General features: G+C 58.0%; 1 protein-coding gene across 1 annotated transcript in view; it reads right to left on the bottom strand.

Moving 5' to 3' along the window:
* The window catches only part of NCS1 (neuronal calcium sensor 1), a 52818-nt gene extending 39841 nt beyond the window's left edge, over positions 1-12977 (bottom strand). Inside the window, exon 1 of the mRNA XM_055541399.1 lies at positions 12571-12977. Coding sequence (XP_055397374.1) covers positions 12571-12634 — 64 coding nt within the window. The 5' untranslated portion in view covers positions 12635-12977. The remainder of the gene's footprint in view (positions 1-12570) is intronic.
* Between the last annotated feature and the right edge of the window lie 484 nt (positions 12978-13461).

The raw sequence follows: 13461 nt of genomic DNA, 5'->3' as shown, positions 1-13461 counted from the left end.
TTTCCCTGCCAAACTGAATACCAGGAGGGCCAGAAATCCATCCATCCAATCTACCCTGTGTCTTGGCACTCCCATGACTTTCTGGATTGGGGAGTGAGGGGTAGCATAGTGGCCCAGGGATGCCCTTGGCCAGACTCACCCACAGGGGCACCCAGGGCCTCCACCCGTTCTCGCATGGGGGGCTGGCCCTCCTTCTCAGAGATGTGCCCAGAATGCTTCTCATGACCACCCAGCCCCCTCCACGGAGCCAGGGCAGAGGAAAACACGCATCAAGGTGGGAGCAGCTGGCAGGCTCCTCTCCTTTATTTTGACAACTACTGTTGGTTTTAATTAAGATCCCATTCCGCTCAGGCCTAGCAAGGAAACAATAGCTGCCCAACGTGGCCGTGTGGGCTAGCGAGCCATGGAGAATGGCAGGGCCACAGGGCCCTGGGGCAGGACCCCCTCCCTGCCAGCAGAGGCTTTGAGCTCCACCAAGCTCTCCGCCTGCCCAGCACACACACCATATATTTTTGAACAGAAGGGAAGCATTCGTTTTTTTTTTCCCCCACAGTGCCAAAAATAGCCCCATCTCCTGCCTTTGAACAGGAATCTTGTGGTTCCTACAAAGAGGGGCAGGAGGGGCCTCAAAGGAGGGGCTGAGCTGATTGGCTGGACCCCCTCCTTGTCTCCCCAGCCCCAGCAGGAGAGAGGGGCTGGGGTCCTCACTAGGCCTGACCTGCTGAGGCCCAGCCTCCCAGCACCTGCCTTCCGAGGCCCACCTTTCCCCAAGATGTGGCAAGCTCCCCATCACCCAGGCCAGGAGGTGGGAGGAGGCCAGGCAAAGGAACAGCAAAGACAAAGATGGATGAGAAGAAACGTCCCTCATCCATTAGCGTGTGAGCTGATGGGTTTGTTTCCTTCCTTCCGACAAATGTGTTCCAGGCTCTGTCTGAGGACCAGGGATAGAGCAGTGAACTGTGAGACCAGACGCGGTCGCATCCACAAGGTGCCCACAGCCCGATGGAAGCAGGGTGGGTTACACGTGTTCTCATCGCCAAATCTGGGGCAGGCACTGGCTGGGCCCCGGGCACCTCTGTGGAGGGGACTCGGGCGCTGGTTTAAGCCGAGTGTGGGCGGGGGTGGGGGGTCCCTGGGTCAGAGGAACGAGACAAATGGAAGGGTCAGATGAAAAGCTGTCCTAGTGGGCACTCATCCCTGGTGAGGACCCTCATGTCACCCGGCTGCAGGCCCGCAGCTGGGGGCGTTTTCCCATTTTACGTGTGAGGCCCCCAGGACTCAGAGAAGGGTTTTCGAGTCTAGGATGTCCAGGTCCTCTGGCCAATGTTTTCCACCTTCATTCCATCCACCACCCCAGGAGGCGGGGCTATCGTCACGGGTCCATTTTACAGATGAAGTGAGGAAGCTCCATAAGAAAGGGCTTGGCCAAGATCGCAAAGCTGATGAGAAGAGCTGGGCGTTGTACCCAGGCCCGGCTGGTCCCTGAGGGGGAACTCCGGACACTACTGACAAGCCGTCTCAAATCCTGTCCCCTCCCCCACCTCCACCAGGTCACTGGATCTCAGATCCTATTTCCTCCCCCACCCCTAGAAGAGAAAGCAGGTGTCAGGGTGCGAAGATCACAGGCCTGGGAAATGGAGTTATCGTTGTCCAGTCGCTAAGTTGTGTCTAACTCTTTGTGACCCCATGGACTGCAGCACATCAGGCTTCCCTGTCCTTCACTACCGCCCAGAGTTGGCTCAAACTTATGTCCATTGAGTCGGTGATGCCATCCAGCCATCTCATCCTCTGTCATCCCCTTCTCCTCCTGCCCTCAATCTTTCCCAGCATCAGGGTCTTTTTCAATGGAAGTAGAGAACCGGGGATGTAAACCCAACCAACTCTGCCTTCCTCCAAATCCAGGGTCCTTTCTGGTTCCCACAGCAGCTTCCTAGTTTTTTTTTTTTTTTAAAAAAAAGAGGCCACTTCCTGCCCCCAGAAGGCTAGAGCAGTCGGGGAGCCAGAGGCTGAAGAAAGAGAGAATGGCACTCTGAGCCCACTTCCTAGCTGAAAACCCAAGCTTGGAATGAAAAAAAAAAAGAGCAGAGTGCTATTTCTGCCTTGGGTTAAACATTCCTCAAAGCCACATTCCTCTGCCCTCCTCCTCCTCCCCTGCCAGGGAATCCAGAGCTCAGTGTGGCCTGGACGCCCAGCCAGCTTCCGGGGCCACCTCGTGAGAGCAGGAGTGCCGGAGACAGCAGCTGGCCCGCACCCGTCCCGAGCACCCCGCCGGGCTCCCGAGGTGGGGAGCATGGCCTCCTTGGGGGCACGGTCAGTCAGGCTTCCCTGCAGCTGAGAAAAGGCGACATCCCATCTTACTGAGAGTACGACAGATGGGGAACGGAGACCCTGAGCGGCGCCACCAAAGGCCACGGCAAGTCATGGGCTGGAACGGGGATCCCAGACTCTGACTCCCTGGCAACTCCCCGCCCCCATCAGGTGGCAGGGCCGGGGCACAGATGGGTCCCACCCGGGTTATCAGAGGAGCAAAACAAAGCAACACGTGGACAAGCACGTTGGGAAAACCAAGCTTTCCCCAGAGGCACACACAGGCCTGCACTGTGCTCTAGGCTGGGCACTGAACAAACCCCTAAATCCACCAGACGTGTCCCAGCCCTCAAGTTGCGGACGGTGACCCAGGGCCCTGCGACCTGGCCTCCAGACCCCGCGGTCCTCTGTTTCACTGTGCCTCTGAGCCCCCGTGAGGACTTCGCGTCTTCCTTTGTCCAAGAGACACTTCCCAACGCACCCCACCCATGCCAGGCAGGGGCAGGGCAGGGCAGGGTGACCGGGGTACTCTGGGCGTCCACGGCCTCACCCTTGGGCTGCCCCTCCTCAGGCTGCCCCTGATCAGCTTCCCAGCCCCCAGTCTGCGGGATCCCCAAAAGCAGGGGACACTGCACAGTGGGGTGCTCTGCTCCAGAGCTCACAGGCTGGGAGGCTTCTCTGAGGTCAGCACAGGGTCCACACAAGGTTAGAATCCAAGGCCCCCCATGGATGGGGCAGAGCTAAGAAAGCCTCAGAGACGGGGGTGCGGCCCTGCCCACTGCACGCACGCTCCTGGTGGGGCTCCCTGGACTCGTCCCAGCCCTTCTCCTGCCACCTGCCTGCAGGTCTCAGCTCTGCCCCAGAGGAAGCCAAGCGTGGCTGCCTCCAGTCCCCTGCAGAAATCAGAACAGCAAGACCAGTGGGGCTGGGAATTCCCTGGCGGCCTGGTACTTTGGACTCCACACTTTCACTGCCAAGGGCATGAGTTCAGTCCCTGGTGGAAAAACTAAGATCCTGCAAGCCACATGGCATCACCAAAAATAAATAAGATCAGTAGGGCTGTGTGTGTGTGTGTTTCCAGCTGGAAGGATCCTACCACCACCCCACCATCCAACCTCCCATCCAGCCCAGGCATCCAGGAACACCTGGCAATGTCTGATACTCCGCAGCTGCTTGAATGCCTCCACTGATGGGACACTCACTACCTTCAGCAGCAGCTCCAAGGTTATAAGGCTAACAGAGATAGGATGCTGGCACGGGGTGGGAAGGGCATGGCTTTGGCAAGACAAGGGTCTAAGTCTAAGCTTGAGCCCCATCTTGGCCGCTGACTGGCTGGGCGGTCTTAGGCATGTCCCTGAACCTGCCTGGGCCTTGTTTCCCTCACCAGTAAAATGGACACAATAGTTCTCACTGCAGTGAGAAAACAGGTGGGAATTCTGTACTCAGCATGCTTGGCACCAAGTGCCCACTTGGTAAACAGGATTCATCCTTACTGTCATTCCTCCCAATGACATTTCCCCACAGCTCGAGGGCTGGGGGCTCCCTGAGACCAAAGCCTCGAGGCCAGGGCAGGAAGGGAGAGACGTGGCAGCCACGTCACCTGGCCCTGGGGCAGGCAGTTGAGCAATGAGTTCTGGCCCAGCCCCAGCCTGTCTCTGCCTCCCACCCAAGTGCCCCCGCCCCCACCCTCCTTGCACACCTACATCACAACCTGCTCAGACCTGCCTTCACACACACCGACGTGCAGCTCACCCACTCCTGACACACGCCACGACCCCATCACTCACACTCGGTGCGTGCCCACGTGAGCCAGGGCTGAACACCCACTCCCAGCACCCACAGTCACTCACGCTCACCCACACCCATGCCCTTAGCGTCTCGGCGCACCCCCAACCCCAGCCGCACAGGACCCCTCCTCCAGGCCCAGAGTCAATTCCCGCCCCCCTCCCGCATCACTCACCAGGTGTGTGCCCTGGGCCAGCTGCAGTCCCCTCTGAGCCTCAGTTTCCTCATCTGTAAAGCGGGGACCACGCAGAGCTCCCAGGAGGAGTGGGTGACAAACACATGAACCCTAAGCTGGGCCTGCATCCCACAGACGTGATTTACGGCCCAACTCTTGCCGTGGCGACAGCTTCTGATCCTCACGAGTCACTGCTCACGGGCCCCCCGTCACCAGTGATGTGCTCAGAGGGGGCATCGAGTGAGCCACCAAACTCAGTGTCTCTGCCATGTCTGACCTCACACACAACACCCTGTGTTATGGGGGGCTTATGATCCCCTGGTGGCTCAGAGGTTAAAGCATCTGCCTAGAATGCGGGAGACTAGGGTTCGAACCCTGGGTCGGGAAGATCCCCTGGAGAAGGAAATGGCAACCCACTCCAGTACTCTTGCCTGGAGAATCCCATGGAGGGAGGAGCCTGGCAGGCTACAGTCCATGAGGTTGCAAAGAGTCAGACATGACTGAGCAACTTCACTTCACTTTCACTTATGATTCCCAGATCACAGATGAGAAAACGGAGGCATCAGGAGAGGAAGGACGTGCCTGTGGCCGAGCCAAGTCATCAGACGCCGGAGCCCAAGCACGTTCCATCCCTGGGGGCCAGGATGGGGGTGGGAGGCGCTTCCCCAAACGAAGTCCCACCATCCGGCAGCCTGAACACCGTACAGAAAGGGAAACCGAGGCCCAGAAGGAGCTAGCGACTCCAGTCACTGTCCAGGCTGCAGCGGTTCTGGGACAGAACCCCAGGCAGATGTGTCTCCAGTCCCCCCAGCCCACGTCCACGCAGGATCCTAAAACCCAGTCTTCAGGAGCCGGCCTAACCTCCCCACCTCCCAGAACAATCTAGCCGCCAACCCGCCAGGCCAAACACAGAAGTCTTCTGCATTTGCCACTCACTCCCAATTCAGTCAAGGGCCCGTGACACTCTACCCTGTGACCTCCCAGGGGGGTAGCCATGAACCGTCCCCTGATTCTGATGGCCAATCAGCTTCCATCCCATGAGGTCAATTACTGGCACTTACTGGCATCGGTTCCTGTGCCTGCTGATGGGCACACACCAGGCACCCAGAGCTCAGAGATACACGGGAAACACAGCCAACACACTTACGCTTGAGCCCTCACCACTCTGGTGTCCCACCCCTGGCTGGGAATCTGACCCCAATTTCACATTATCTAGAAATTTGGCTTGTTAATTTATGATGATCTCTGCCCCGGCTTCCCTTGTGGCTCAGATGGTAAAGAATCTGCCTGCAAAGCAGGAGACCCAGGTTTGATCCCTGGGTTGGGAAGATCCCATGGAGAAGGGAATGGTAATCCACTCCAGTATTCTTGCCTGGAGAATTTCACGGACAGAGGAGCCTGGCGGGCTACAGTCCATGGGGTCTCAAAGAGTCAGACACAACTGAGCGACTAACACTCTCACTTTCTTCCCTGGTAGATAGGCCACATGCAATACCAACTATTTCATCTCATAAGGACAGTAAGAAGGAATCTCTTTTTAATTTCTGTTTGTTTGTTTTTCCTTACCTGAGAGCAAGAGAGATTTAGGACAAGATGAACCCCATCAACTTCAGTGACATCCTCATCTCCATCCCAAAGGCCAACTCATCATGGCACCATAGGAGGGACCCGACGGGAATGAGCCATCCTAGGTTCCTGCCCTGTGTATTTGCTACGTGGCCTTGGGAGAGATATTTCACCTCTCAGGTACTCAACTGGTCCGCTAGTAAAATGAGAACATTGAACTACATGACCCCAAAGTCTCCTCTAGCTCAAAGATTCCAGGATTTTATTTTATAGTAATCAAAGAAATGAATATTGAAATAGCGAGCTACTTTTTTCTTCTTCATCAAGTTGGCAATTATTAAGAAAACAATAATACTTGGTGCTGGCAAGGATACAGGGAAATAGGCACTCCCTCATCCACTTTTGCTGAAAATATAAATGGGAACACATTGATACTTTGTGGAGAGCAACTGAACAATTTTTCAATCAAAAGCCTTTTAAGATGTTCCCAGCCTGTAATGCCACAACTTCATTTGGGGAAATTTATCTTCAATAAGAGACATGTGCAAATATTTACTACAGAGATGTTTATGCCAAGATTTGGTACAAAGATGGTTGTCACAGGACTGTTTACACTGGGGAGAAAAGAGCAATCTACCTGTCCAGCGGCCTGAGAGTAAATAAAATATGCTGCACTTATAAGATGCATCATTTAAAAATCATGTTTTAGAAGAGCAGTTAATGATGTGGGCAAACATTCACGATTGTCAGATTTTTAAATGTTAAAGAGTATATAATCTCAAATTCACAAGGTAATGAAACCTATGTACCAAGTCCTATTGAGTCTTCCTCCTAAATATATGTAGGATCTGTCTTAACACCACCCCCTCTGATGAACCCCCAGTCCATCACCATGGTCACACAACTTTGACTGCAACCCTCTTCTCCAATCCACTCACTGATGAAAGGTAAAGGTGCATGCTCAGTAGCATCCGACTCTGCGACCTCATGGACTGTAGCCCATCAGGCTCCTCTGTCCTTGGAATTTTCCAGGCAAGAGTAGTGGAGTGGGTTGCCATCTCCTTTCTAGTGGGTCTTACCGACCCAGAGATCGAACCCTCGTCTCTTGAATCTTCTGCATTAGAAGGCGGATTCTTTACCACTGAGCCACCTAGGAAGCCCTCCATTCATTGGACTACGTGCTAAAACCATATCTAAACCCAAATCTAATGTCTCCACCACCTCCATCCATGGACTCCCATCCCACCCATCTCAGAAAATGTCCAAGTCCCTTCCTATGGTCTTTGGATGAGGGATAGCAAGAGCCCCGTGCACTGGCCGGCTATGTCGGCCCCAGAGGGGCTCAGGCCTGGCCTTGGGAGCAGAGGAGGCTGGGTCCAGTCCCGAGGCTGCCACCAGGAGAAAGAGCTTTCCCTGACACTGTGAGATGTGAGATGCTAGAACTCTCTGGGGTGGGGGTGGCGACAGATGGAGCTGGAGGAGGCAGAAAGCCGGAAGAGGTGTTTGGAGGTGGCCCGGGCTCTGGGGGCATCCCTGCCCCTCTCTGGCCTCTGTTTCTCTCATCAAGGGACAGAATGTAAACCAGTGAGAATATCCCACTCAGGAGGACAAGGACTTGCCTCCAAGGACCAGCTGCCTCCGGGAGAGGTTTAAAGGGTCCCTGCCAGAACCAGGCAGCGTGCTAAATCCTCTGACTCTGGGGCCCCTGTGATGTCTGTTTTTGAGAGGAAAGTAAGGCTCCAGGAGACGAGGCTTGCCCAAGGAAAGGGCCAGAACCCCAGCACATCCGGCCCCTGGGGTCTACGGCACTCTCGGAGACTCTGTGGCTAAACATCTCCCGCTCCCCTCCAGCCCACGCTTGGACCTCAAAGCCCTCTCCCCTTTAGACCCACAGAGTCACTTGGGCAGGTATTGCAGATGAGCAAACTGGGGCTCAGACAGGGTGAGCGACTCACCCAAGGTCACAGAGCGTGAATGAGGACCCGGCCCCATTCTCCAGAATACAGAGTTTACAACAGACTTAATATTTCTTGCCCAAAGGCCCAGACCAGCGTTAAGAGTCTAACCTCTATTCCTCCTGCTGGTGCTCTGTTTAGTTTTCAGTGGAGTCAGGGAGCAGCCTCCTGGGTCTTACCCGCATGTACATGGGATGCAGAGGGTTTGCAGAAGCCACCTTCCTTCCTAAGGGCCTTCCTTGTCCTGAGTGGCTTATCCTTTGCCTGGTGGTGGGGCCCTCCACACCCCGACTCGCTCATTTATCTTAGATCCTGCCTTCCCCAAGGCAATGTCTTGCCCTCTCTGGCCAAGCAGATTGGGAGGGGGAAGTGACCCTCAGAGAGTATCCCTTACCCTGTAGGAAGAGACCCTCTTGGATCCTTCCCAAAGCCAGAGAGACTGGTGACAACCAGCATCTCTCAACCAGACTCCTGGGATCCCCTTCTCTGCTCTGGGTCGCAGAGGCCTTAGCTGCTGGCTCCCCCAAAAGCCCAGCCAGCTGCTCCTCCCTCCACATTCTGGGCATCAGGGAAAAGGCCAAAGAGACTCCAGGCTGGCGAGCCAGGGCAAGGCAGAGCCTGGGCTGACCAAGAATGGAGGGAGAGGTGACCTCCTTTGAGTCTTGGAAAGAGGGTCCATGGCGAGAGCAGTGAGCACCATGAGGAGAGAAGAAGGGGAGAGAGGTGGAGCTTTCTGCCTCTTGGAACTGGCTGGCCTGGGTCCAGAAGCCTTTAAATGGAGGCAGCTCAGATCACAACAAACGGCTGAGCCCCACAAGCTCGGATTTCCAGATGACCTGCCTGGTTTCCACCTGAGGGCAGGAATTACATCTCTCTCATTCACATTTCCATCTCTGGGCCTGGCACAGAGTGAGCATTCAGGGAATGGTAGATCAGGGAAGCTTCAAAATTAACAAGTGCTGGGGAGGGGGGCAGGGAGACTGCTGCGGGTACAAGAACCTGCTAAGACTCGGGCCAACCAAAAGTCTCATCATTCTATGCCTCCTGAGTGCCAGGCACAAAGACCAGGGCCATGGAAGATTCCTCTGCAGAGAGATGAGAGGTACTTTGCCCACAAGATATATCTGCGACCAATTCAGGATGAAGCTGAACTGTATAGTCAAAATAATGCATTAATTATGATCACTAACATGTATCCTTAAATCCTTGACAAGTGTGTGTCACATGTTAAGGAGCCAGGTGGCTCAGAATTAAAGAATCCACCTGCCAACGCAGGAGACATAAAAGACGCAGGTTCGATCCCTGGGTCAGGAAGATCCCCTGTAGAAGGAAATGGCAACCCACTCCAGTATTCTTGCCTGGGAAATCCGAAGGACAGAGGAGCCTAGCGGGCTAGAGTCCATGGGGTCACAAAACAGTCAGACACAACTGAGCGATTAAATAGCAACAACCATTCACCTTGTATCATGTTGTGTGCAAATTATCTTGTTGCCTTGTCACATACCCTCGGAATCAGGTACCATGAGTGCACCCATTTTGCAGATGAGGAAACTGAGGCTCAGTTAGGTGAAGAGTTGGCCTGTCCCATAGCCTGGGCACACAGGGTTGACAACAGCCTCAACAACAAGCTGGACACGAGCAGGCCAGACCTCATAGAAACCAGGCCTCTGGCCACACCGAGCACTGTTCAATGAGTCCCAGCTGGGCAGGGCGTGCACCTCCCGCAAACCTCCTGCTGCCCCTGGATGTGAACTGTGCCGGAAAGGGGTGAGGATTGGGTTATGGGGTGCTGATGACTTACAAATTCTTATATGCAGGGGAGGAAAAAAGTCTGCTTTGCAGTGTCAAGGCTGAATGATGAAGCGGTTCAGCTAGGCTGAATCCAGATGTGCCTAGGGAGGGCCACATAGTGGGAGCGTCAAGACTGCCTCCTGCTTACACACACACACACACACACACACACACACACACACACCCCACCAAGATCGTCTCTTCCAAAAACAGGAGACTTCCCACCAAGGATGGCAGCTGGCACTGAGGCGTGAACATCTGGGGATCCCCTGGGGGTCCCCTGTAGCCTTTGGCAGCGGGTTGTGGGTCACCCGAGGTGGTGACCTAGGCCACCAGGTGATGCTGACACATGCCGGGACCCCCAGAACCAGCTGTGGGTCTTGAGCCCGGAATCCTCGGAACCAAGGTCTGCATGACAGACACTCGTCAAGGAGACAAATGCCTGGGCCCAGCTCAGACTCTGAGAATTGGAAATCTGGGAAGCAACCAGATCCGGGCACCTTGGTATTTAACTGGGGCTCTCTAGGAGATTCTGACATTTGAGAGTCCTCCCTAAGTGCTCCTCTCTGGACCCTGTACAAAACACAGAATCCCTTGAACAAAGAGCAGATGGCTCCACGCCCTGTCACCAGGAGGCCCAGCTGGGGGCTTTAGCACCGGCTGGAGGCTTTCTCTGCTGTTCCTGCTGGGAGGTTCTTCATTCAATAGAGACCTGTGGCCCTACTAAGTGCCAGCACAATCAGAGAAGGAAGGGCCTGCCCTGGGGGAGCGGACACCGGCAAGGGAGACAGACAGAAGGCCCGTGAGCCCGCCACCATCTCCGTCAGCCCAAACCCAGTAAGAGATCCTGAGAAAAAGTACCCGGCTCGTTCACTCCCTCAGCAGAACTGTTCCAGGTCTCCAAAGGCCTTTAAAAATAGCCCGGCCCGGCCCAGCACCACGGGGCTGGTTCCCAACAAGGCCTTGTTGACTCAACTTCTTCCGAAGTTGCTAGATCTGCCCAGAGAGAGGGGAGTGGACAAAATGACCTCCCCAGGAAACTTCCCATCTGAGTCTACCAACATGAGCTTAGAAACCAGAAAGAGGAGAAGCGTCTCTGGATTTCTCAGGGTGAGTTCTGAGGTCTCTCGAAGGGCATAACTTGGGAGCCGGACAGCCCTGGGTTCTGGCCTCGCCTGGTGACAGGGGTGCTGTGGGATCTTGGGTCCTGGGACCACTGTGAAGACAATGCGTTAGCAAAGCAAGGAGCTTGCCGCGTGATGCGCTCCAGGAGCAGGAACCTGGGCTTCACTCAGCTCACAGGACCTCCCCGCTCCCCTCCATGACGGAGACACCCTGGAGCACCCAAGCCCACCCCTCCTTTGAAGCCCACTGTGCTCTCTGCCTGGAAAGACCCCCCGCGCAGCCTGCCTGCTGACAGCTATGGGTCACATCCAGACAGAGCCTGCAGGAAGGCCCAGCAAACCTCACAAAACCGCAGCCGAACTGGAAAGGACCACCTGCCCAGCTCAGAAAGAGGATGAGAGGAGTAAGGATGGAGTTCTCCAAGCCTCACTCCCTTCGAGGAGCAGCTGCTGGGATGTGAGCGCTGTGCTGCAGAATTCCACTGGAGAACAGCCAGTACCTCTAGTGGGGACGAGCACCCACTCAGGAAAGCCCCCTTCATTCCAAGCACATGGGGACCGAGGGGCACGGAGTGGAAGTATGGGCTCCGGCAGACCTGCAAACGTGCTCAGAAGATCAACGGAACGGGGTTGGGGGGCGGGGAGCAGAGGTTGTGCAATGCACCACCAGAAGCGGAGCCTCCATCAACGGTGCAGCTGGTGGCCAGTCTGCCACCTCCAGGGAGGGCGCAGAGCTGCCGGATCCACACAGCTGCCCAGGTACGGGTTCTGAATTCCAACCCAAGCCCAGAATCTCTGCCCCCTTCCCAGTCAGATCCAGGCAGAAGCCCTTCCCCACCCCTCAGCAGTCTTTCTTGAAATCCCCCAAAAGAGAAAACCTCTGTGGGTCAGGACCCAGCACCATTAACCCTTGGTGTGCCAGGGGTATCTCCCAGAGGCTTGCAGGGAAGGGAGAAGTCTAGGATGGAGAAACTGGAGATGTGAGCAAACTGGAGAGGTGTGGAGTTGAACAAGTGGAGAGAGACACACTGGGACAGACCTAGCAACATCTGAGATGGGCAGACCCTCCTCTCAGGGGTGCCCCAGATGGTTACAGGATGCATCGGGCCAGATCACCTGGGGCTGCAGAAACCCACTTCCCAGTCTGGCAAGTAGAGGTGGAAGCCAGTAAGGTGAGATCAGGGCCAGAGGAGAGATCAGCCTGGAAGTCCTGCAGCCAAGAGTGTGCCCAGGACCCTTCGCTGCCGCCACCTCTCTGGCAAATCTCGCCCCTCCCCCACACCCCCCTAACACACGATCAGGGCCAGGGAGGGGGCGACAGGCCAACCTCGCAGCAGTGGCAGCGGCAGTAGCAGCAGCGGCATCGTGATGCATGAATCACCCGCCCCGCCGCCAGTCGGCTCAGCGCAGCCGGAGCCACCTCGCTAGCGGGCGCCCCCTCCGCGGCCCACCGCCCCTCGCTCGTGCCCATCCCTGCCCTTTTGGACAGCTCTGCTGGGAGGGGGCCGCGATGGGGCCGGGGCCTGCCTTCCGTCCCGGGGGTGGCCCCGCGCACGCTGACAGGCGGCAGACGTCCGGGGCGCGCGTGGAGACGGGGTGGGAGGAGGGGGGTGCCCTAGAACAATAGGGCCAGGTGTGAGGCTGGGGGCGCGGCCGCGAGCTTCCGAGGGCCCCGGGGCGTGAGGGGGCAGAGCAGGGAACGGCCGAGGAAGGGTGGCTGCCTCCCGGGGAGCTGGCCCCTTGGGGGCGGACACGGGGGGCGCGGAGCAGGCTGGTGGGGGCTGGGGGCGCGCATGGGGGGAGGGGCGCGAGGGGACAGAGGCAGCGCCCGGGGGCGCGGGGCGGGGGTCCCAGCGCGCGCACTCACAGTAGGTTTTCCTGGTCAGCTCCTCCACAACTTCAGGCTTCAACTTGCTGTTGGATTTCCCCATCCTCGGCGGCCGCGGCCCCCGCGCCCCGGGCCGGACCCCGTCGGGGCACCCAGCGGGAGAGGCTGGGCCGGGGCGGGGCGCGCGGGGTTGGGGGCGCGGCGGGCCGGGCCGGGCCGGGGCCGCGCCTTTGTCTGCGCCGGGCCGGCGGGGCCGGGGCGCGGGGGCACCTCTCGGCAGGCCCGGGCCGTCCGGCCGCCGCCCTCTCCGGGCGCCGCGGCGCGGAGCTGCGCTGGGCTGGGCGCCGACGCGGCCGCGCTGTCGCCGCGGTCGTCCCTGGTTACTGAGCTCCGCGGCACATGCTCGCTGCTGCGCTTCGCTCTCGCCGCCGCCCCTGCGCTCCCCGCCTCCCGCCCGCACCGGCGCGCCGGGGGTGGACCCGGAGCCGCCACTCAGCGCCCGGCGCCACCTCCCGCCCCGCACCCGCCCGCCCGGCCGGGCCTGCGCCGGCGGATCGGCGGCCCCGGGGAGGGCCGAGCCGGGCCCGCGGAGGGGCGCCCCCCAACCCCCGGCTTCATCGGTCCCCGGGCCGGGAGGGCGAGATCACCCCCCACCCCCGTCACCTCCCTGGCGGATATCCGCGGCGCTCCGGCCCCCGCACCCAACCCCACCCAGGGCGGAGCCGGGCCAGGGAGGGCCCGGAAGATCTGACGTGAATGAGGCCGAGGCTCGGGCCCGGAGACATTCATTCATTCGACACGGATTTGTGGGGCGCTGGGGATGCCGTGGAACAAGACCGGCGCGGTCCCAGCCCTCATGGGGCGAGGGGCGGGAGAGGGGACCACAGGGCTCCGCAGGATGGCATGTGTGGTGGCGGGGGGCACCTGCCT

Source organism: Bubalus kerabau, chromosome 11 (assembly GCF_029407905.1).
Source record: "Bubalus kerabau isolate K-KA32 ecotype Philippines breed swamp buffalo chromosome 11, PCC_UOA_SB_1v2, whole genome shotgun sequence".
Lineage (NCBI taxonomy): Eukaryota > Metazoa > Chordata > Mammalia > Artiodactyla > Bovidae > Bubalus > Bubalus kerabau.
Note: the sequence above shows the minus strand (reverse complement) of the source record. Positions and strands in the feature narration are given on the sequence as shown.